The sequence below is a fragment of the Rousettus aegyptiacus genome, unplaced genomic scaffold, assembly GCF_014176215.1.
Source record: "Rousettus aegyptiacus isolate mRouAeg1 unplaced genomic scaffold, mRouAeg1.p scaffold_m13_p_5, whole genome shotgun sequence".
Taxonomy (NCBI): Eukaryota; Metazoa; Chordata; class Mammalia; order Chiroptera; family Pteropodidae; genus Rousettus; species Rousettus aegyptiacus.
This window is the reverse complement of record NW_023416308.1, coordinates 9676466-9701561: the sequence shown is the minus strand read 5'-3', so window position 1 is coordinate 9701561 and position 25096 is coordinate 9676466. Positions and strand designations below refer to the sequence as shown.

The 25096-nt window shown below is 49.3% G+C and overlaps 1 protein-coding gene across 3 annotated transcripts in view; it reads left to right on the top strand.

The window, feature by feature from the left end:
- KSR2 (kinase suppressor of ras 2) overlaps positions 1 to 25096 on the top strand; it is a 336358-nt gene that overhangs the window by 241374 nt on the left and 69888 nt on the right. For 2 of the 3 annotated variants that reach the window (XM_016149511.2, XM_016149512.2), the window contains exons 6-9: positions 1066 to 1135; positions 4365 to 4448; positions 21298 to 21365; positions 24294 to 24418. In XM_016149511.2, the coding sequence (XP_016004997.1) occupies positions 1066 to 1135; positions 4365 to 4448; positions 21298 to 21365; positions 24294 to 24418 (347 nt within the window). The remainder of the gene's footprint in view (positions 1 to 1065; positions 1136 to 4364; positions 4449 to 21297; positions 21366 to 24293; positions 24419 to 25096) is intronic. The other variant, XM_016149513.2, reaches the window with a different exon arrangement.

The window sequence follows — 25096 nt, the reverse complement described above, 5'->3', positions numbered from 1 at the left end:
CATCTGTCCATCCACCCATCTATCCAAACATCCATTCATCCATCCATCTAGCCACCCACCTACCAATCTATCAACCCATCCATCTACCCATCCATCTACCCACCCATCTATTCACTCGTCAGTCCATGCCCTTATTCGAGCATGAGTTTAGATGGTATATTGAGGATGCATTTTAAATATTGCCTACAATATATAGAAAGTGATACTAGTTTTTCACTTAGAGTTTGCTCTTAAAATAAATGTATTTACACAAAGAGTCAACTTCAAATAGTAAGTAACTAACTTTATGAGTTATACAGGGCATAACAAAAATGAGGCAAGCGGTACTTGTATGAATGGCGTTTGGAATGTACCTCATTAGAACGTTGCCTGTAAGGTCATATGCTCCATAGCAGGCCGCAGACTGGTACTCGTCCGTGGCCTGTTAGGAACCAGGCCACACAGCAGGAAGTGAGCAGCGAGTGAGCAAGCAAAGCTTTGTCTGTATTTGCAGCCGGTCCCATCACGGCCTCAGCTCCACCTCAGATCATCAGAGATCATATTCTCATAGGAGCACTAGTCCCTGGTGTCAAATAGGTTGGGGACCGCTGCTCTAGAGTCTCTCAAGCCTGTATTCACAGCTGCTGTGCAGCCTCTGAGGTGTATGACCTCGAGCAAATGACTTCCTGTCTCCAAGACTCAGTTTCCTCATCCGTAAGGTGGGGATGCTGACAGCCCCGATCCTCGGGATTGTTTCGATGGTGCAGCAAGCTGAGGCATGTGAGTCAGCAGCACGTGCCCGGCACACACTGAGCACTCAGTAAATGAAAACGGTGCTCAGTTTTTTGCATGGCTCGCTCTGTTTCGAACGCTCTCCGGCTGCCCGACCCAGGGAACCCTGCATGGGTTGAAATAACACACGCTAAACCAGTTTTCCACTTGGCTTTGGTTTATGAGTGATGTGGTTGGTGTCCTTCCTGAGGCCGGTAAGCGTCCACCTTCCTTCCAGGGTCTGGCTGGAGCCCACGCCAGCCAGTCTCAGACCCTCTGAGTAACAGTCTCTCCGCCTCTCTTCTCTCCCCACAGACACACTGTCAGTGCCACGCTGGTCCCCACAGATCCCTCGCAGAGACCTTGGCAACTCCATCAAGCACAGGTAGGCTGGATCCTGCGTGCTCTGGTGCCTGCCCCCAGCACCGTGAGGGCTGAGGACTCTGGCCCCCGGGAAAGGCTGGGCAGATACGTCGTTCCAGCCCTGTGTCACCATGCCCCTCTCTCCTGTGTCAGGCTAAACCTCAGTGAGGCAGTCAGGGACCGAAATGTCTGCTTCTTGTTAACCTGGCCCTTGTAAAATTAGTACGTGATGGTTAAAAGCTGGAGTTTTAGAGTCAGGCTGACCTAGATTCCCAGCCCAGCTAGTAAAGCTTTGCAACCTCGAGATAGTTACTTAACCTCTCTGAGGCTCGATTTTCTTATCAGATAATTCTGTCTACCCATAGGGTGGTCGTGAGGATTAAATGAGATAATATATTATATAAAGGCTAAGCAAAGGCCCTGGCCTACAGTAACCGTTCCATAAACAGTATCATTGTCAAGACAAATGCTTTATGTCCTAATTTTGGATCTCCCCACCCAGAAGACACAAGATTGCAGGCTGAACTCAGAGACGCTCACTCTCTGCTCAGACATAAGTCAGTCCAGAGCTACAGCCCTGTTGGGTGCACGGAACAGCCTCTCCATTGGGTGCGCCTGCCCTTTTTGGAAGGGAGATTCCTATCTCCTAGTCATCCCTCATAAGAAGTTCTTTTACTTTCCAGATTTGACTTTCCACATTTTATCTCATTATCCTCACAATCTCCTCATAAACCCAGTTGGGTAATCAGCATGGTCATGTCCATTTGACAGATAAGAAAACTGAGGCCCTGAACGATTAAGTGACGGGTCTACAAGCAAACCGACCTCAGCATTTTATGTTCCTTGAACACTGCTGCTGAGAGGTTTTTTGTTTTTGTTTTTGTTTTTGTTTTTGGCACCAAGGCCTCGGTGAACTAGCTGAGGGATTGGCCCACTCATTTATGGATGCTTTCCACGTGTACAGAATTTCTCTGCCAGGGCGGCAGCATTAAGCGAGACGTAAGACCTACACCCTCGGGAAGCTCACAGTCTCGTGAAGCGTTAGACAGTTAACAGACCATGACAATACAGAGAGATCAGGGCCAGGGCAGGGGCGGGAGGTGTGCATACCAGTGGCAGACACATCACCATGGCTGGGGCGAGGCAGCAGTGAGCACGCTCTCCCGGAAAGGCATCTCATCAACAGTTCTTGAAAGAAATGTTGACAGGATAGTTGTTAAGTCTCAAAAAAGAAAATGGTGGAGGAAATAGTGAGGAATATGTGATAGACATGTCAGTGGTCAGGAAGTGAGATGCAGAGAGAACGGCATCATTAAGGAAGGTTGTTTTTGTTTGTTTCTTCTGCACTGACCCCGCCCCCTCAGCTCAGCTCCACCCCCTGGATTAGCCCCACCCTTGGCTCAGTACCTCTCCTTGATTGGCCATGTCCCTGGCTCAGCCCCACCCCCTGGGTTGGCCACACCCCTGGCTCAGCACTACCTCCTGTTCAGCCCCACCCTAGACTGGCTATACCTCTGACTCAGCCTCACTCTGGCTCAGCACCACCCCCTGGATCAGCCCCACCCCTGATTCGGATCCTCTCTTTGATTGGCCATTTCCTAAGCCCCACCCCCCTGATTTGGCCACACCCCTGGCTCAGCTCCACCTCCTGCTTAACTCCACCCCTGGATTGGCTACACCTCTGGCTCAGCCCCACCCCCTAGTATTAGACCTGGTGGTACCTCAGGTTGAAAACCCGATGCTTAGAGGAGAGAAATGACCGGATGATCTTGGGCATCAGGCACATCTTAGAGAAGCTGGGGCTTGGGTTGCCCTTTCACTCTTTCGTCTTACCCTGTGTTTCCCCCTGGGCGACATGTTACAAGGGAGAAACCTGGACTCATACAAGCCTTGATGAACAAACGAAGTTAAAATCCCATTCTGTTCACTGTCCTCAGAATCATGTCAGCCAGAACCTGGGAAGAGAGAGAGCAGACCCCAGGGATGGGAGAGGGCTGGGAAGGCGAGAGAACTCCCACCCACCACACACACTGCCTTGCCTGCTCTTGAGTCCTGTGCTGCTGCCTGGTGGGTGAACATCACCCCCCACAGCTGCCAAATCCTGCACAATAGACCCTGCCAAACTCGCTGGCTCTGCTGAAGGGGCCGAAAGGAGCTTAACCAACCCCCAGTCCAAAACTGGAGAGGGACTTCTCTTGGCCACAAGTCTCTGCTCAGAATCTTGCTATTTACTTAGATAGGGAGGCCTTGGGGCTGCAGCTTATTTTGTTAGGAGAGTCACTGACCCAAATCAGGCAGGATGGTACAGCAGAGGAATGAAGACTTGCCCTCGGAATTCTCAAGCACCAAAGTTACATAACCACTTCCGATTTTCATTTGACACCGCGAGGCGGTGGAGATTAGACACAATTCCTGCTGAAAGTGTCAGAAATTGAAAATGAAAATTAACTCCGACCCGGTAACCTTCCAGTACTTTTCTTGAGCCCAGCCCTGCCGCGTTGTGGTATCTCAGGGAGAAGAAAGTACCCCGGCAGCAGTGGGGGGCGGGGGGGGGGGCAGGAAGTTAATCTAACGTACCCATGTTCCTGGAGGTTTGTGGCTGTGTATCGGAGGCCTCCAAACTGCCTTGTTTGCAGCCAAGTGATGGTGATTGGGAGGGAGGCGAGATGATGGTCTTTTACTTTAGGGGACTCTGCTACTAAAGTTGAGAGTCTCAGGTTTTTGGGGGGGTTGAGGTCCCCTCTTGAAGCTTCCCAGGTGATGTGACTAGCAGTGATGGGGAATGGCTTAGCTGGACTCCTGGGAGGCCCCACCTTGTCTCCAAGGACAGTTCTGACCCCATCCATTTACTTTGTCCCAGACCCAAACTTGGCACATAGTAGGCTGTCAGGCAGGATTTATGGAACGAATGAATGATTGTCATGAAAGATTCGGTAATGATATAGCCATACCCAATTCATTAAGTGTGTACTATGTGCCAAGCACTGTGTGAAGCCCCCCAACATGCATGACTTTGCTTACTTAATTCTCCCAACAACCTATGAGGTTGACACTGTTACTATCACCACTTGACAGATGAGGAGACTGAGGCTCCAGTGGTTTAAGCCACTTGATTAAGTTACATATCTCGGAAGAAGTAGGACTGGAATCCAGGACCCGTGTGCTTACCCATTAAATGGTTCATCCTTCTGGGGACAGGTCAGTCTCCATGACCTTGCCCTTGAACATTTTTTTTTTTCTCTTTTCCACAGGTTTTCCACCAAGTATTGGATGTCTCAGACGTGCACAGTCTGTGGGAAAGGGATGCTGTTTGGCCTCAAGTGTAAAAATTGCAAGTAAGTGGCTGTGCCTGAGAGCATCTTTTCATGGCGCCCGATGTCACTTGGAGCCATCCTGGGCTCTGAAATAGCTCATGGGAGTTCGATTTCTTGACTTTTAGGAGAGTCGCTTGCTCTGTTTTTCAGAAATAGGTCTTAAGTGAACCCGTAGCATTTGGGTAGGGGCTCAAGAAGAGCACTTCTGAGGAAGAACCTGAGCTGATGGCTGATGCTTAAAATGCCCAATGCTGTTGTCTGCTGAGCACGGCGGCACCTTGCATTTTCATAGCATCTAAGGTCAGGGGTCGGCAAACTTTTCTTGAGCTGACCAGGTAGGAAATATTTTAAACTTTGTGGGTCATCCGGTCTCTTGTCACAATGACTCAGCTCTGTTGTGTAGCTCAGAAGCAGCCAGAGACAGTGCACAAACCAATGAACGTGACAAATTTATTTATTGCGAAATGCCTCATTGAGATAAATATGCTGCAGGCTGGCTGATCCCTGGGTTAGTTTGCGAAGTGTTTTTCTCCTTTGTTTTTTTTCTCTTCCGAGGAGGAAGGTGTTAGGGTTCTCCCCATTTTACAGATGTGAGAGCTGAGTCTTAGCATGGATAAATCACCCGCCTGAGGTCCCACGGCTAGGAAGTGGCAGTTAAGACTTAGATCCTAGCCCCCTCACTCCTGTCCTTTCTGTGGCATCATGTGGGTCTCGAGTTCTCGCCCTTCTTCCCACTTCTGCATACTCATTCCAGGTCATGGCCGGTGACAGGCGGGGTGGCAGGAGAGAACCTGTGGGGCCCACCGTGGGCTCTGGAGTCAGGCTAAGATGGATTCAAATCTTGGCTCTGTTACTTTCTAGCCATGTGACCTTGGGCAAGTCAGCTCGCATTTCGGCTCCTGCTTTTTTCCTCTGCACGAAAGGAATAATCATCACACATGCCCGTTGTGGGAGTGAGCATTTAAGAAATCGGCACTTAGGGACATAGCCTGGTGCCAGGCTCAGAGTTCTGTCCTCTGTCAGAGGTCACAAATGCCTTTCTGCTTGGCCTCCATCTCTTTTTCTACAAACTTGCATTAAGTACACACTCTGGTCCAGTTACTGTTAAATAGTCAATAACATTCAACTGTATCCAAGAGTTACAAATGAATATGCATCTGTTTGCTTATAGTAGCCGTTTAATTTTAAAGATTGTAGGAAACCTTTTTTCCTCGGTAGCCTTGTTCCTCCTCCTCCAGCCCAGGCTGGGAATTCTCATTTGGCCTCCTTTGGGGCCTCCCTATATCCCTACCTAATGATGCAGGGGTGAGTGCTCGCTCTCCCCGCAGCCTGGAAGTCTCAGCTGACTAACTAAGGTAAGGCTGAGGACTGCCTTCCCTCCAGGAGTTGTGGGAAGGATTAATTAGTTCCAGCTCCTAAGGAGCCTTTGGCTCCATGGCACAATGGAAAGCAGGGGCAGTAATTATCAAACACTTGTGACTGGAGGCCCGCATCTCCGCCTTGGTCCTCTGTTGACCCAGGCTCTCAGGTGAGTCCCCAAGGTTATGGCCCCTGGGCTTTCTGACTCTGAGAGGCACGAGGCCAAGCCCTGCAGCCCACCTGGAAGGCTCTCTGACTCTCCCACATGCCAGGTGCTCCCGTCTCATCCGTGTGTAGCCATGCTGTGTTCTGTGGGACAAACGGCAGCTTTCACATCCTCACACCTGCACAGTGGAGGCTTTGAAGTCGGGTAATTAGATGACAGGGACGCAGTCAGGAGTCAGCAAGGCCCAATGCTTCCTGAGCTGTTTTAATTTTCAGCGCTCGAGGCAGAACTCTGAGGCGGCCTTTGCTTCTACTTCGATTCTAGAAATAATGAGCAAAGGTCAGACCTGCCCAGGTTTCAGGGAGGAGTCTGAGGGAGGGACGGGGATCTGGGGGAGAGGGGTGGCTGCAAGAAGTACAGGCTTCGGGAGCAGCCAGAACTGAGTTTGGGTCCCAGCCCCGTCGCTGAACTCCCTGTGTGAGCTCGAGTAAGAAAGACGCTTGTCATTTGGGGGTTTGGTTTCTTTATCTGCAACAGGAATATTGGAAGGAATCGTCCTTACCCCAGATTACAATTTTTATCACAGAACTTTCCTCCTCTCTCCACCTTATTATGCAAAAGTGGCTCCTGGTTTGAAAGGGGCACAATTCAAACCAAGCCATGGCTGGACTGAACCATGGACCACACCAATTTGCTTAGTGCTTAGAAAAACTGGAAGAATGGTGAAGGCCGAGCCTGTAGCTGCTGCGAAGTCCCAGCATGCTTCAGGAACTTTGACAGCACACCTGTGTAACTACAACAGAGTCTAGAGCTATCTCTAGCACATAATTATTACCCCGCATTTCTGATGTCATCAGGTGAAGTTTGAACTTATTCTTCTATGAATAAAATCCCGCAGCTTTTGCATGAATTATAGCGAGGATGAATGGTTGGTTGTCTACATGTGTTTTCAAAGATTGGCAACATTTTGGACACACTTCTGGGTAGATAGACAGAAACGGGTACCACACAGACCCCAGTGTCAGGGAGTTTAGGGAAGACACGCCCACCGAGAAATAGATTTCAGTGAAACTGATGCGCATGCGTGAAGAACAGCGGCGAATGGTATTTCAGAGACGTGGCTCCAAGACGGGAGCGGCAGCTTCTTGGAGAAAAATGAGCCGAACCGTTTATTCATTTCCTCGGCTAACGTTTTTTGAGCACCTGCTATGCACCAGGCACTGTCCTAGGCACCGGGGAATAACAGTGGATGAAACAGACGAATTCTCTGCCCTCACAGAACTTACACGCTGGTGGGATGGGGTGTGGACAGACGGTAAACAAAGTAGATTAGTCAAGTGGATCATCTGTTCAAATGATGCTTAAGTGCTAAGGAGAAGAACAGAGCGGAGAAGGGAGACAGAAAGGGCCGGGTAAGTGGCTGTGGTTTTAACCAAAGTGCTCAGGGAAGGTCTTATACCTGAGTGGGAACTTAGGGAAAGCAGTAGTGTGGGGTTCAGGTCATTTCCTGTTTTCCTAAAGCATTTCCAGAGGCTTGGATTTGAATCTGTCCTGAAGGCAAGGATTTTTTTGTTGTTGTTAATAACCTGCATCGGTCCTGGTTCTGTTACTGCCAGAACCTGGGTGACAGGATTGGGTTAGACCCATTATAGTCCATGGGTCTAACCATGGAGCATCACTAGAGAGCCCAGCCCTGCGGCATCAGAATCTGCGTTTTAAGATTGTCCTGGCGACTCTTTTCCGAAGTGCTCTCCAATTCCCTTGCAAAAACTGATTTGTAGGGTTTGGGTCTCCCATTCGAGAGCCAGCATCAGAAGCCCCCGGAGTGTTTGTTAACACAAAGATCCCTGGGTTCACCCCTAGAGTCTCTGCTGGAGCAGATCATGGGTGGGCCCCAAGAATTCGCATTTCTAACAAGTTCTCAGGTGGTGCTAACCCTGCCGGGCCTTGGATCACATTCCAGAACAGCTGCTCTGTGTAAAAGTGGGAGTCTGACAACATAAAATAAAGTTTATTTCTCAGCCTGGCGGTTCAGCATGTGAGATTTTTTTTTTTTTACAGGTTGGTCACTTGTCACCGTTTACTTTTCAGGCTCTTCTGCTGTTTACACCCCTTAGACTCATTTTGTGAAACTGAGTCTTGTTCATCGTCGTCTCTCTAGTAAATCCATCCAGTAAAGATTTGTGTGATGAATCAAAAAGACGAGGACCCACTGGGGACCCAGGCTGTAGGTTAGACACACACACCTGTATTCAAATCCTGACTCTGCCACTAACGTGTGTAACTACTTCTGAACCTCAGGTTTTTCCTTTGTAGAAAGAGCAAGAAAACTTGATTATTTAAAAGAAAAAACTCAAGGAGATAAATAAGGTAAAATGTTCAGCCTAATACTTGGCCCACTATAAGACCTTAAACAAAAGTGAATAGTGTTACTAACTTTATGAATTAATTTTGGGGTACCCCTCCACCCAGGAAGCCTGGATACTACTGAATGTCTAATCCTCTTCCTTCCTGCTTTGGTTTAATGCCTACTTCCTCCAGAATTATCATCAGCTGTCTTGTTGGCTTTCTGAATAGAGAGATTAATGAACTAATAGGAAATTATGCTCAGAAAGCAATTTGCAGTTATCTAAATTGAGGCATTTTCATCTAAGAGGTTCATGAGCATGGAATGGAGTTTCGTTCTAAGTGGTCGGATGTCAGCACAATCCAAGTATTGTCTGATAACTGTGGATTCAGCCGGATGCAGTTTGCTTTTGCAGTAAGGTGCTCATGGATTTCCCAGCCCTCACTCCTGTCTTATCTACATCCTTCCTCCCCTCAGGGTCCTTCCACAGGTTTCTGCAGAGCTGAGGTCTGGTTCCTCGGAACCTCTCTGCCCCTCATCTGTATTTCTTGCAGAAAAGCGCACCTCAGTGATTTGAGTGGCTTGTGCTGTAGAAAACAAAGAGTTTGAACTAAGATGCTTTTCCTTCTGCACGGGCAGGAGTGTGGAAGGGAGGGGTCGTCTTGTAAAACCATCCCTGGAGAAGTAGTATTTTAACTCTCTCTTCTGGGTGTTTGAGCCACCCCAGGGTCTCCTTTCAGAGACTGTGCTTTGGTTCTGGTTATTGCGGTTAGGTCAGCAGCCCTGGCTGAGCATCTGCCACGTGAAGAATTCTGTGTCCCCATTCCAGATACAAGGGTAGACACGGTAGCTGCCCTCCAGTTGCTCACGGTCACTGCCAGTTTTTAAGGAGTGCCCTGGCCCCTCCTGAAACTATAATTAAATTAGGCATCAAGTCCAGGATCACAGTAGAAGCTTAAAATTGTAGCTTCTGAGCCTCTCCCCAGACTTTCTGGCCCAGACTCTGGGGATAGGGCCTAGACATCCACAGGTTTTGATAAGCCCCCCATTTGGCTTATTCACGTTTATACTAAAGTGTGAGTGAAGAACATGGATCTAGAAGGAAGGATAAAAAAGGGTAGATAATTACAGGTGACTCTTGAACAATGCAGGGGGTAGGGGCTCCGACACAGTCAAAAATCTGCGTAAAACTCCCGACTCCCCAAACATAACTACCAATAAATAGCCTACTGTTGACCAGAAGCCTTAATAATAATATAAACACTTTAATAATACATATTTTGTATGTTACACGTATTATATCCTGTATTCTTAACAATAAAGTAAGCTAGAGAAAAGATGTTATTAATAAAATAATAAGGAAGGGAAAATGTATTTACAGTACTGTACGTATTATTCAAAAACATCTGTATGTACATGGACCCACACAGTTCAAACCTGTGGTGTTCAAGGTTCAACTGTACTATCCCATAGGGGAGTGCCCAGGGCCATACCGGGGTGGAGGGTAGGTCATGTACATCGGGGGTCTCTCCTGGAGGACTTCTAAGTCATAGGGGAAGAGGGAGGAGTTAGCCAAGTGCTGCAGAGTTAAGGGCTTGAGGAAACAGCACAGGCAGGGGCCGGCATTAGGACGTAAAAGGACTTGAGCATCTTTTGCAGTTGTTTGTACCAAGCAGGGCCCGGGGTGGAGAGGAGACTGACTCTACTTTGCAGTCACAGTACGGGGACCTGCTGCTGTGACTCATGCTGCTGCTTCCTGAGGCTGCAGGCGGGGTGGAGGACCACTCACGGCCCATCCAGCCCCACCCCTGGGAAAGCAGCTTTGGCATCTGGAGCTCACATCGTGCTGGAGTGGGTCACTTGCCGAGCACCAGGCCTCGGGGAGGGGAATTCTGGGTCGGGATGGCCTTTCTTCTGGGGGGCAGAAGCCAGAAGTTCTGATGTTCTCTGGGTCACATGCTCTTAGGGCCCCAGATGGAAAGGATATGGACATCAGAATACCTTGCAGATGCTATGACTCATTTTTCTCGAGGACCAGGGAGTACTCACCCCTCTGCTTTGAAGACGGGATGATAAAATTAGTGGTTTCTGAGCACAGCCTTCCCTCACACACGTGTGTCCTGATGTCCTGCGCACAGTCCCAGTTACCTGATTTAGCAGCTGCTACAGGCAATGATGCTAAAGGCTCATGTGTAAGACCTCCTCCGGAAGTTTGCCCTTGGGTGACTGCCGCTGTCTCACCTAGAGGTGTCAGGGAGTAAGCCTCCTCATCTCTCAGGTGGCTCAGAGTCAGGGACCAACTGGTATAGGTGTGCAAAAGCCCAGCCTGCTTGCTGAAGGCAGACAGACTCTATGGTACAGTTCATGCTCCAGAGCCTCCAGCCAGGTCAGGCTGAGACTAGAGTCCCCTGAAGCCACTTCCTTGCTGAGCTCCTTCCCAATCCCCTGTGTGGCTTCCATCATAATGGAGTACGTTTCCCTTATAGAAACTCCCTCCATAAATCACTGGCAAGAATACCTGTGTCAGGATCTGCTTCTAGGGAACCCAGCTCAGGACAGTAAATCAACAGCGGAATCCAGACTCTAGAGCCAGAGACAGTTGAGTTCAGGTCCTGGCTTTGCCGCTTCCCAGCTGTGTGGCTCTGGATAAACATCTAAACCTCTCTGATGGAAAATGAGGCTGATACAGTCATTCATTCGATGTGATATGACATGTGAGTGCCCCAATCACATTGACGACTTGGGGACTCCTTCAAATCAGAATCTTTAAATAAGTTAGTCAGCATTTTTTTTTCCATCGCAGAAATGGATTTTCTATTAATACAAAGTATAAAAAGAAACATACTCAACCATATCACCTCTATGGGTTGAAGGAAGGTCCAAGGTCTGCAAAATTGAGCACATTTCCTACTTTCCTATTGTTCTCATTTTTCTTTTCTCTTTTGGGATTTTCTGAACTAGCCAACTTGTTGGGAGATGTGTAAAGGGTTTATATCAGGCTCTCTCAACATCGGCACTGTTGGTATTTCGGGACAGATAATTCTTCGTTTGGGGGCTGCCCTGTGCATTGTAGGATGTTTAACAGCATCCCTGACCTCCACCCACTAGATGTTGATGGAACCCTCAGTTGCGACAACCAAACAGGTCTCCAGACGTTGCTAAATGTTCCTGGGGGTGGGGGTGGAGGGCAGAATTACCCTCGGTGGAGAACCAATGGTTTATATAATAAATCGCTCACTCCCAACCCATGGGACTGTGGTATGCATCATTTGGTTTCAGAATGCCAGCAGGATATTACGAAAAGATTCGACAGATTATAAAGCAGTCAAACATATTGGTTTGCCTGGGACTTTCTGGGGTTGAGCACTGCAAGTCCCATGTCCCAGGTGACCCAGGTTAGTCGAGGCAGGTCTCTGCTAGTAGGAACATTTCACATGTTCCGATTAAAGTTACTGCCCACTTTGGGAGAATTGAGACCCATAGCATTTTCCTGCAAAGGCAAAGAGTGGTGTGTGGAAACCTGGGTTAACGAGCACTAGAGTTCCGATTGAGAGTCCCGTGGTGTTTTGATGCACTTTGTACATCCTGTCTGCAGTAGCTGGCTGGACGTGCCTGCATCTTTCTATTCGCGTAAGCTGTCACTTTACTATTTTTTGTTTAAATGAGTCATGCATTCCTTTATCCAGTTTTCCTCTGTGCATGGATCTTTTCACTTGGATTTCATGCGTTCTTTGGTTCCTTTCTTGCCCGGTATGTCTTCCTGGCCTGGATTCTTGCAGCAGATACATGGTTTATTTGAGAATGTCCTGTTTTTTTGCAAAATGGCTCCAGCCACAGTTGATGAGGAGATAAAAGTGTGAAGTAAGCCACGGTTGGTGTGAGCCGCTGGGCACGCTCGTTTTTCCAGCTCTTGAAAAACTGGGGGAAATTACAAGTGCTGATGTTGCAGCTGCTACACTGTTCCTGGAAGCTTCAGGAATTTGTGCAACAGGCAGGATATTGGCAGGATGTAATTATGAGCATGCATTTCAGTGATCACGAGCTTGAGGCCTGAACTTACTTTTTCCATTAATAGAAACACTTCAGTTTTTGCAATAATCATAATGGGAATTAATGGTCCCTTATAGGCGTTCTTATCTATTCTAAGCAAAAATGTGGGTCTAATTACTTTTGTGTATGAGGGATTATTATAACTCTACCGGAGGCTGAGGTGGAGATTGGATGTGATGATGATGTTGATGGTGGTGGTGGTGATGATGGTGTCGATGGTGATAGTAACGATGGGGAGGATGATGGGGGTGATGATCGAAATGATGGTGATGATGGTGATGGTGGTGATGCTGGTCCTGGTGTTGGTGCTGGTGATGATAGTGGTATTGATGGTGATGGTGACGATGGTGATGATGGAGGTGATGATCAGAATGACGGTGATGAGGATGATGACGATGATGATATCACATACTGAGGGCTTACTGAATGCCGGACATTTTGCCAAATACTTTGCGAGCGTGATCTCATTTAATCTCTGCAACAACTGTGGAAGGCAGGTCTGCTATTATTCCCATGTTGCAGATGAGGAAGCAGAGGCCTTCAGGAGTAAATTGCTGACCCAAACTCTCATGGTGAGTGGATCTGCTTCTCAAACTCGCTGATTCAAGACCCCTGACTCTTAACCACATCACACAGGCAGAGGGCCAGCCACCCAGCACGGTGGCAACAAATGCCTGTCCCCCTTCTGCTTCTCCTTGAACTAAGTAAGCAGAACAGAAGGCGAGACTGATCTCAGCCTGACCCCTCCTCCCGCCTGCCACCCTCTCCCATCATCCTTTCTTGAGTCGAGAGATGACAATTGGTTCTTTGCGCTCTGATAAACACCTCCAGGTCCTGGGAGCCAAGACGATGCTGGTCACTTTCTCCTCTCTCGGGGAGGTTGGGGGATGAGGCGGGGGCGGGTGTACCCCCAGCAGCTAATAAATCTCCAGCTTCCCCACAGTGTCCTCATATGGAGAGAACGGTGCCGAGGATTTCCTGATTATTTTTCATTATGCTGCAGGAGCCTGCGGTCTGATTTATACGTTCAGACTCCCCGACACCCTTCCTCATTTTTTGTTACTGAGTTTTCCTTCCTACAAGTTATAGGCTAAAGAGTTCAGCCCCACTGAGTTGTCAGCAGTAGGGGAAGGGGTGTTTTGATATCCTTCACTGAGAACCTATGGAGGCGTTTCTGGAAGCATTTGGCTCAAATAAAAGACCAGGGGAAACAAATTAAGACAAAACTGCGGGGTTGGGCCATTCAGTGAAACGAGCCCCACGGCAAAGGGGGTCATGATTTGGTTTAGTGATTTTACAAGACGTCTCAAGGAGCACTTAATACAGTGACCTGCCAGAAAGCAAGCAGAGGCCAGGAGTAGGAAAAATAGAGAGCTTCATGCCCTCCAGTGATAAATATCCGAGCTGCTGGGCTGGGGGTGGGGGTGGGGGGTGTCTTTGCAAAATGCTTATGTAGCTTTCACCTCCCTGTTTAAAAATCCTTCATTGGTTCCCCCCTTGCTCTGGGAATAAAAAACCCCATCTCATGATGAGATGCTGCACCATTCCCTGCTCACCTCTCCTTCCCCCTCTCTCGGCAGCTCCCCCTTCAGGCCCAGACCTGAAGCTTCCTTGAGGCGTCAGCCTCTGCAGCAGGCCCTAGGCCCACTCACTGACAGACCTTTGCGCCGTATTGTTTCAGCCTGGATCTTTCTTGCACATGTCTGCTGGGTCTCGTTTATCTTCCAGGCTCGGCTCCCTCCTGGAAGCCCTCCCTGACTCCGCTCAAATCCAAAGTGCCACACCCTGCCCTTCGCTGTCATTCCATGTGACACGCCGCATTGCGTCTGTCTACTACCTGCCTGTTGCCTTGACCAGACTTTTAGCTATTCGAAGGTAGTAGGGCTGTTTCTGGGTCATTCCCTGTTTACACTCCCAGGGCTAGTTCAGTGCTTGGCACATAGCGAGTGCTCAGTAAATATCCGTTGGCGGAATAGATCTCAAAAGCATTTTCTGACAGGACAGTGGCTCTTGCCAACCCAGGGCCCCGAGAACCTGGTTCCCATCTACATGGGATCATTTCTAGGAGGCGATTTTGAGGCAATGGGATGAGTGGAATGATATTCATACCTGCAATGATAAGCGATGGGTTTACACACCTAGATGGTCAGCTCCTTGCTAGATGATGGTAAGAACTGTGATTTTAAAAAGAATTCTCACCCCGTTTTATTACACACCCCAGTGCTCAACACAGCACCATGCACAGAGGAGGAAGGCAGCAATGCTTTCTGTGCGCGTGAATGAATGAGCTATCCTGGCCACTCTGCCCTTTACGGTCTGTGTGATTGGGCTGTTTACTGAGCCTCGGTCTTTTTGACTTCGGAATGGATGCAACTGAGAGCAGACAGGTCATGTAAGACCGGCTGGCCCAACGTTGGCATTCGTTTAATATTTCTTCAATTGGACGTTAGGGGCCAGGTTTTTTAAAACGTCCCATTTGCACTGTAAGGAAAGGCTGTGTCCTGCTCAGATGGATCGCAAAGCAAACTGACGTAGGACGAGAGAAAGTAGGAGAAATCAAGAGTTTAGGTTGCTCGGAGCAAACTTTTGATAAATTGGTTAGAATCAACCAGTGAACTATTTGAAATGGACATGACTGTCTTCATCAGCAAGAGTCTTGAGCCTGTCCCTCCTCTGGGAAGACTAGTTATGACCCCAGCCCCATGCCAGGCCCTGGGCTTGCGTCAGCTCCACAGAGCTGCCGGGGCCATGGCAGATCCATTAAGGAAACAGCGGAGCTGCTCATACAGGGGCCATTTGTCCCCAGAGTTCCCCGGGCAAGATCCGTGGAAGTCCAGTTTACTTCCGGCCACATTCCTGTCCTCCACCCTCACGTGGAGGAGGAGGGAGGGCAGAGAGGGACATATTTGCATCTCACATACTTAAAGGGTTACAATGATAAGAAATAGAAATAATTTTTCAAAAACAAATTTTTTTCATAGGCACGTAACGCTCCCGCATCAGCTGCATTCGACAGGCTTCCGCTTCTGCGCGTCCTTCCTTTTTCTCATTCTCCTTCTCGCTCCCTCATCTCTCCAGCGTTTATTCAGCATGTTATGCACCAGCCACCAGGCCGGGAGCTACGAGGGGGGCCAGTGGGAAAGAGAGCTGCAAGGGTGGGAAGACCCAGATCCTGCCCTCCACATAAACGCACATGTTTAATTTTCAGACGGAGACAATGTCTCATTTAGCCAGCGGCTCCTCTGGGGACTGAGAAGGCCCACGTAAGCAACTTTTCTCGATAACCGAAGCCTATCCTATTAGCCTTGGAAGTTTAAAAAAAAAAAAAAAAAAAAAAAGAGCCATTTTCAATGAAAGTTTTAAGTAAATCTTTCCCGAGTTTCCAGGCCGTATGTATGCGGCCCGCCTGGCATTCTCGGTGTGTTCAGCCCCGCCGGCAGCAACCTTGACCGTTGGCTGCCTACCCGGGCATTGCTTGGGCGTTTTCTCATTTGATCCTCGTTGCAGTTTGATAGTTAGAGCTCAGCAAGAGACAGTTAGTTTGCAACTAGACCTCAGCAAGGCAGACGGACATCCCCTTGATCTGAGGAGGGCAGAACTGTGTGTAATTCAAGCTCAGGTTGGCTCGATTCTGAAGCCCGAGGTTTTCTACTTTTGGAACCAGGGATGGTGATTCTTTGTGCCTGGGGGCTGCTCAGAATCACTGTCCTAAGTTACGGCGCTCCTCTGAGCTGCGCGTCTGGGGCTGAGATTTGTCCGAGGTCATCAGCTGTGCCCTCCCCAGCTCTCTTCTTTCCTCCCGTGAAACAAAGCACCTGGAGAACCAAATTTATTAAGGACGTGAGCTAATGACACACACACACACACACACACACACACACACACACAAGGGATGGCGAGTAGAGGGCTTGGTCGTGGTGTGAGAGCTTTGGGACAGACCACGTGAGTGTTCTGAGCCTCTTGCAATCATCTCGGGGGGCTCCTCTGTTTTTATAGACCTTGAGACAAGGATTCGAGGGCAAATGGTTGGTTTATTGGCGAGACAATCCCAGGCCACACCAGCAGCGGAGGAGAGAGGCTGGGAAAGAAAAGCCCCCGGCACAGGTGCCTCGAAGAGCAGTCATGGCAGTAGGCAGCTGACAGCCAATCCCACATTGACGCACCTCTGACTTGTCCCACCCAAGAGAGAGGAGACTAGGATATTCATCGCCCCACTTCTAGCATGGCTGTTTCAAGGCTCCAGGCATTCCTACCAGCCCACATTTCCAGCCAGAGAAAGTCGTCCAGCCGAGGGTCTTAGGGGCTTGCCACGCAAACCAGCAATAATAAAGATAACTACCATACCGAAAAGGCAGGTACCTGCTACTTCAGGTGTTTGTCCTAGGCATCTTACTTATGTCTTACCATTAGTCTTCACTGAGCCCTGTGAGGTGGATGCTACGACTGTCCCTAGTTTACAGATGAGGAACCTGAGGCTTAGAGCAGGTCAGCCACGTATCGAAATTGTCACAGACAGGAAGTAGTGGTGTCAGGACTTGAACCCAGATTTGTTGTGTGTACTATCCTGACTTCCTTTCCCCCATTTTTTGTTGTGGGTGGCGGGGGGTTGGGGATGCTGTATTCTGCAAGGTTTAGATTCCCAGTCATATCTGGGAAGCAGAATGTGTCCCTTGTACGTTTCTCAAACTCTGTAATACACTTGCTGGAAATTCACGTTCACTTACTGAGTCAGAACGTCGGCGGGTGAGCCTTGGGGATCTGATTCGGAAGCAGGTGGTCTGCCGATAAATTGTGTGCTAGTAGCTCTTTCTTCCTTGGGCAAGGAGAAGGAAGAGTCTCATTTGGGTGGAATCGTGCATATTTCCCACTGGAAAAATGACTTTTCGTAAGTGGGTCATAGAGTATCTGTCTGCATTGTGGAAAAATCCGGCCCCAGTGCCTGTCCCCCTTTCCCCCTGTTGTCTGGTCGATTTCAGCCCTAAGCCAGTCCTGCCGATAAGCAAGTCTTAGATGTGCAGGTGTTAGTCCTTGACATCGGAACCTCCGTGCGAAGGCGAAGTGTCCAGGCATCGGAGACGGTCCTCTCGGGCTTTCTGCATGAGCCGTGGTTAGGCTTCCAGTCTTAGCACAGCCCTGTGAAGCTCCATCTCCCACCCCTCAGCCAGAGGTGAAGGAGGGCTTTTCCGTTACTGCAAGAGAAGGCAACACGGGGCTTGCCTGTCTCGTCCTGATTCAGATGTGGTCCAAAGGTTACGTCGAATGGCTGGCCCCTGCTCACGGTGCTGCCGTGATCGCAAATGGGCTTCTTCTCATCTGCATGTCATCCTTGCGGCGGGCTTGTTCGAGAAGACTCATAGGCGGGGGGGTGGCTGGAAGGAACAAATTCTTCCCGGAAGCTTCCAGGGTGGAGTCGAGCTATTTCAAACAGGACAGCATGCAGAAGCTTCTTGCTTCAACTATCCCCAACTCAGGGCTTCCCAGACATTCATCTGACCGAGTCATTGTCCAAAGCCTCTAATGGCTTCTGGCGCTATGGAATCAAACACCGGGACCCCTGCCCGCCTCTCCTTCCTCCTGTCTTGTTCCCATCCCTTCAGCCTTAAAGCCTTATCGACCCTTAACTTCCGACCCCTGACCCCCTGTTGGAAGTCCTCATCCCATTGCCATCACTCTCCATCCCATTTCCCTGTATTATTTTTTTCTGTGTGCGTGATTTTAGCTCCCCTGCAATTATCTGATGTTCGTTTACTCTTTTATTATCCCATAGTCGCTTCATCTGCCTTTTTTTCAGTGCATGTCCCAGGACCCGGTTAAGCGTTTGTTGGAAAATGAAAGGCCAGCTTAGAATTCCGCAGAGCTTCACATCAGGGTTTTGATGTGACATGGGTCATCTCCCTTGGAGCTGGGACCTTTGCTACAGTTCTGAGGATCTGGGGGCCTGGAGAAAGAGAAAAAAAAAAAGACAAAATCAGTTTGCCGTAACGCGGGATTTTTATTTTGCTTGTGAAGTCAGGCAACTGTAGTGCGAAGAGCCAGGTGACATCATGGGCTTGTCTCAAAGAAGGACATTTCGACTCGGCTGTTTATAGACCCCAGAAACTTCCCCTTTATTAACCCCGAGATGTGGAAAAAGAAGAGTGGATGCCTTGGAGGCCTCTGCCCGGTGGTCCCTGTCTCTGACTGGCCATGTGACCTTGGGCGAGTGTTCCAAGTTTGTTGAGCCTCCGCCTCTCTGTAAAACGGGGATAACAGTGGTTCCTACTTTTTAGTGTTGCTACGAGGGTTGAGTAAATTGCGTGAAGCATCGAGAGCATTGCCTGGTACGTCGTAAGCATTGCAGAAGTGTTAGCTCTGGTTTCTTTGAGGCATGCAGTCTTAATGGCATTCTGACCAGTAAGACCTTCTGATGTTTTCCATCCACCTTACTATGCTTGATCTTAAGCCAAAGGACCAAGAGGTGATTTTTTTTTTTTTTAACCATTGGGATTTCTGAGTGCCAAGAGCTGCCACCACTTTCTGAAGATTCCAGATTGTCTAAGCCAGCTTTTTCCTGTCTCACTCAGCCATTTGCTCCACACTCTATCATGGTTTTGTCATATTTACATAGCAGCCCTGCATGTATTTATTTACTATTTGTGGCCTTTTTAACTTAAGTAATTTTCTTTAAAGATGAAAACATATCTCATTATCATGAGTGAAAAATGAGCCTCACTTGCCATTAATATAAAGCAACCAGAAAAATTAGACGTTCAAGTGGAAAAAAAATAAATGTATTAAATTCTCTGTGGATACTGTTGTCTGTCCAAATCTGGGACTGGAGTCAGCACGTGGTAGAGAGATGTAAAGACACGTTAGCACAAGAAACCTCCCGGATGCAATCGGAGTGGAGGAGACATGGAGATGGACTCACATTCCCACGACGTGATTCGGCATTTTTCACGCTGCCCCGTCTCTCCTTGCACTCCGTCAAAGACTGAACACAAGAAAAATTGGGCAAACGCGCACAGACGTTCCAAAACCATCAACTAGACCAGTGGTTCTCACACTTGAGTGCGTCGGACTTGTTAAAACAGATCGCTACCTCACAGCCCCAGGGTCTCTGATTCGTCAGATCCGGGGCCCAGAAGTTGCATTTCTAAAAAGTTTCCAGGTGGCGCTGATGCTGCTGGTCTAGGGACTCCACCTCGAGACCTTCTGTGCTAAACTAATGGGGAGAGTCAACGTCAAGTCTATGGGTGTTTGAACCGTTCTGTCCAACAGAACAATCAAACTCATAGAGAGGAAGAGGGTCGAAAGTAAATCTAAAAGTTTCCACTTCTCTGTATAGAGCGTGTTAATATTAAACCTTTATGCAGCCTGAGAGCAATCTTGTTGGCAAAGGTGTTGGCCGTTGGAAGATAGGCTGGATGCACACAAAAATGGTAAGGGGATCCAAAAGGATATGGACGAAGTGCCGATAGCATCTGCCATGGAGTCTACCCATCCTATTGACATAAAATTCTTAAAGAAAGTCAAAACCGGGCATAATAACTTTGGATTTTTATTATCCTTTTCCAGTTAGGCAATGGTATGGGGAAGGTGACATCTTAGACTTGTCTCGAAGGAAGACAATTTGACTCTAAACTCTTAAACTTCTGACCTTTGGAACTTAATACCTGTTACTAGTCTCATCGTAATCGGAAGTCTTGGTTGGCTGTCTCCTATAGCAAGAGCCTTTATGAAGAATGAGAGGTAACCTTTGGCAGCACTAACCCAGGGTGTCTGCCAAGACAAGTCAGCTAATCTCAGTTTTTCCACCTGTAAAATGGGAATAATAGCAAGACCCATTGTGTAAGGTTGTTATAAAGATCCAATGGCACAGTATATGTAGATGCTTAGTGCACTGGCTGGCAAATGAGTCTCCAAGTAAATGGTAGGATTCTATGGTGATGATAATGACAAATCGAGACCGATAGGGGAAAATGTCTTTCAAAGCATGAAGTGGGCGCTGTTAGTGAAACAGTTGCTACCCATTCTCGGGACACCCAGAACTGACCTGTAAGTAAGGGTGGGATGGCAGCAAATGCTATCCAGAGTTAATTTCCTGGGTGCCAGGGATGTGCCTTTTTAGTAGCTGCCCCGTCTTATCTCGCATCTTGGTATCCACAGTACTCAGAGCTTTCCAAACTACCGGGACATTCCATCCATCCACCTACCCACCCACCCACCCACCCACCCATCCACGCATATTCACTCATCCGCCCACCTACCCACACACCCACACATCCATCCAACCACCCTCCCATCCATCCATCCACACACCTACCCATCCATTCATCCATCCGTCCATCCACCCACCCACCTACCCATCCACACATCCATCCATCCACACACCTACCCATCCATTCATCCATCCGTCCGTCCATCCATCCATCCATCCACACACCCTCCCATTCATCCACCCATCCATCCATCCATCTATCCATCTATCCATCCACCCACCCACACACCCACCCACCCGCCCACCCACACATCCATCCATCCATCCATCCATCCATCCATCCATCTGTCCATCCACCCACCCACACACCCACCCACCCGCCCACCCACACATCCATCCATCCATCCATCCATCCATCCATCCATCCATCCATCTGTCCATCCACCCACCCACACACCCACCCATCCACCCACCCACACATCCATCCATCCATCCACCCACCCACACATCCATCCATCCATCCATCCATCCACACACCCACCCACCCGTCCACCCACACATCCATCCATCCATCCATCCATCCATCCACCCACCCACACATCCATCCATCCATCCATCCATCCATCCATCCATCCACCCACCCACCCACACACCCACCCACCCATCCACCCACACATCCATCCATCCATCCATCCATCCATCCATCCATCCATCCATCCATCCATTGTTCTCTCTCTTTTTCTCTCAGGTTAAAGTGCCACAACAAATGCACCAAAGAAGCCCCGCCCTGTCATCTCCTGATCATTCACAGAGGAGGTAAGTATTTAGCCCTTGCTGCCCTAGGGGAAGGAGTGGAGTCGGGGGCTCCTGCAGGCCATCTGAGCAAGGAGTCTTGTCTGGGCTGATTCTGCATCCCTCCTGATCCCCTGATGCCTGCCTATCTCATTTTTTCCCTTCTGATGCCCTTCTTCCTGACATCTGTCTCCTAAGTCCATCCCCCATCCCTGCTCTTCCTACTTCTTGCCGATTTATGATACTTTAGCCCCAGATTCATTTCCTCCTCCCTAAGTCTTTTTCTCTCATTCTCGTCTCCAATCTCAATGTCTATCCTTCTCTCTTTCCCCTAATTTCATTGCTTTTCCTTTCCACTTAAAAAAAGTGCGGAGTGTGTTTCCGTTATGTGCTCTTTAGACTCCATCAATTGACCCTGCGAAAGTGGGCATAGGGAAGGGCCTGGCTCGGACCTGTTGGTTTGAGCCATCTGCATTCTGTGCCCTGGTGCTCACGGAGTGTCTGGGCCAAACTGTCCAGGCCGGAGGTAGCAGCTACTTATGGGACAACCACTACCAGCTGTCCCCTGTAAAAAGGCAAGACCAATTAGATGGAAGGAAAGACAAGAAGGAAAGGCCAGAGGCTCCACAGGGGGAACCTCCTTGGGAAACCTTACAGTTCATCCTTTAAAATAGTTGCCCTGATTCTTGTCCTATGGGGGAGCTATCCCCAGACTCCATCATGCTCACTGCAGTTGATCCACTGGGGTACTCTCTAGGCCTGTGCTGTTCATTACAGTAGCTATTAGCCGTATATATTTAAGTTTAGATTAATTAAACTGAAATAAAAATCAAAATTGAATTCCTCAGTCGTACCAGTCACGTTTTAAGGGCTCGTTTGCCACATGTGGCTACTATATTTGCATAGTGCATATAATGAACACTTTCATCATCACAGTAAGTTCTCCTGGGCATTGCTGGTCCAGACCCTGGCTATTCGAAATGTTGGTCCTAGGACCAGCAACCGGAATCACCATCACTGGAGAGCAGGGGGCGGGACTTGTTAGAAATGCGTGCTTTCTGGCCCCATTCCTGACCTATTGCATCAGCAGCTGCATTTTTAATGGGATCTGCAAGCGATTTATGCACCCTGAAGGTCAGGCTTGCAGCTGTAGAGTAGGAGTTGCAAACTCAGATGCCTTCCAGGGCCAGGCAAGTACTCAGAATGAGAGAAGCTGGCCCGATGGCCGATGGCCGTGAAAAGTGGAAAGAGCTTCCCAGGGGCGTCCAGAGAGAAGAGCCATATGCCAGCGACTCTGCGAACCCACACTGCAGCACTTCTCAGGTTTCGAAGACAAGCCCCAATGGTTTTATGTGCCAGATGCTTATTTTAAAACGGTAGCTACTTATTAAAAGCTTAGAAAGCTGGCCAGCTCCTCCCCACCCTCTGTCTACAGGCTAGGTGGAGCTAAGGCTTCCACTTGGGGGTACAGCGACTTGCTAATCAGAGACCGAGTCCCACCTGGTCCTCCCACTGCGCCCCTTCCAGAGCCCCGACCTTGGTCAGGGCACACTCAGGGGGATCGGCTCTGTTTCAGAAGGAGCCCAGGGGCCTGCCTAAAGAAGGAGGCAGATTGGCGCGGGAAGCACCGGGGTGTGCTCTTTGGTTTCCCACGATCTTAGCTCTGCTGATCTCTCCACGACGACGAGAGGAAATTGCAAGTGCAGGGGAAGTCTTCAGTTCTCTTCCGGTGCCCCTTCCCACCCCACGTCCTCAGTTAAGAGCCATCTGTTCCTTGGACAACTGTACGCACTCGGCGAGGCTGTTTAAAGCCTGAATTCTCACCGTCCACGGGTCGGCTTCACTGGGAAAGTCGCCTCCCCCCGGCCCTTTCTGGTTCCCCCGGAGCCCACCTCCCCCTGGGACCACAGCTGCCTGCCAGAGGGACCCGCTGTCAGGGGCTGACGTCTGGGAAAGGGCTCCCTTCTACTCCCCTTCACAGCCGTGCCCTATGCATACCTACAAAGTGCAGGGAACTTTCCAGAAGTCTGTCAGCTTCTTGCTGCGCGCCCTCCCCCAACCCGCACTCCTTGTTAGTAGGAAGTTGGAAATACAGTCAGTTTCCATGGTGATGGCAGCCTCAGGCTACGCAGAGAAATGAAATCCCTGGGTCAGTCCAAAGGTTTAACTTTTCCACCAACACCCCTGCCCCACCCCCACAATACAAAACAGCTAATGAATAACACCACCAGGCATCAAATTTGAATGTGAGCAGCTCACTTTTGCCCCCCACCCCCTGTGGTCCCTGGAAGTAGTAGAGTAACAGAAGGGTAACAGGAAGAGGGCCTTGGATGACGTGCTTTGGATCAGGAAGCATTTATGTAGCCTCAGCCACGTGCCCAGAATTTTGTGCGGCTTTTGGATGAGGCAGTAGAGAAGGCTGGGAGAGCCAAGCCTTTCTCCTTCAGGGACCCAAGGTGCCCGTGATTAGGACAAATGTGTTTTTTGAAGTGCGACAGGCTGCTCAAGCCCGAGGAATCCCACAAGTAACGAAAGATGATCCGATGGGGACAGGGATAGGTGGCCATAGCTTGTCCACTGATGACAGCCCCTGAGAAATCGGGAACCTCTTGTATAGCAAAGGAGGTTAATTCTGAGGTGAGCATTAGCGTGAAACAGTTATGGTATTGAAAACAAACAGAGAGCTTCAGTTTTATTATTATAATTTGTCATTGTCAAGTCCTAGATTGACAATACGAACACACACACACACACACACACACACACACACACACACACACACAGAGAAAACACTCCCTGTCTATACTATGGCACAACAACTATTGTTTTCAGTGAATTTCCTTCCAGTCTTGGGTGGGCCTTCGAGGTGGGTATGAGCTCTGCCCTCCGGACATAATACTGTAAAGCCAAAGTGATACTTAAATTCCCAAATTGCTGTTTTTACCCCTACGGATCCAGCAAGGTTAGTCCGGACAGAGTCGGTCCCATGTGACATCAACAACCCTCTGCGAAAGCCACCCCGGTATTCGGACCTGCACATCAGTCAGACGCTCCCCAAAACCAACAAAATCAACAAGGTGAGGCTGGGGTTCTGCCGGGTCGGGGCGAGCCGGGGCTGCTGCCGCGGGAGGAAGGTTCTGGAACAGGACCCGGCGGAGCGATCTGGGAGCCCTGCCCTCACCTCCCAGGCCCCCGGGCTCTCCGAATTCTGTGCGGTTGGTGTCGAGTCAGGGTTGGGGGCCATCCAACCATCCGTGCGGAGTGAGCGTGCCAGGAATCTGTCTAATCTAGGGAGCGGGGACCCTGGAAATGAGAATGAACGAGTGTGTCGAGGAGGGCAGAGTCAGGACAGCAGGAGAGCCTGAGAGGGCTTCCTTGGTGGTCCAGACCCCAGACTCTTTGTTCTGTGAGATATTTCGCCATCTGCCAGGATTTGCTTTGCAGATGGTCCTGGGCTTCCTGACACATCTGTCGAATCAAACCACCGAGGGGCAGGGATGTATTTCTGAGCTCCTGCCAGAGATTGGGTGGATGGATTCGTGTGGGGGCTCTGAGCCATGTAGCTGGTTTGCATGACTTCCAGCTGGTCCTCAGAAGGTGGTCAGCAGTGGAGCCCCTCTGGGCATCTTCCTTTCCAGTGCGGCCTGGAAATTTCCAGCGTGGTTTCCACAGCCTTTGTTTATTCGGACTACACGAAAGCCATCCCAGGGCTGTTTCCAGCCCCACGGTGGAAAGCAAAAGCTGTGCGTGCCAAC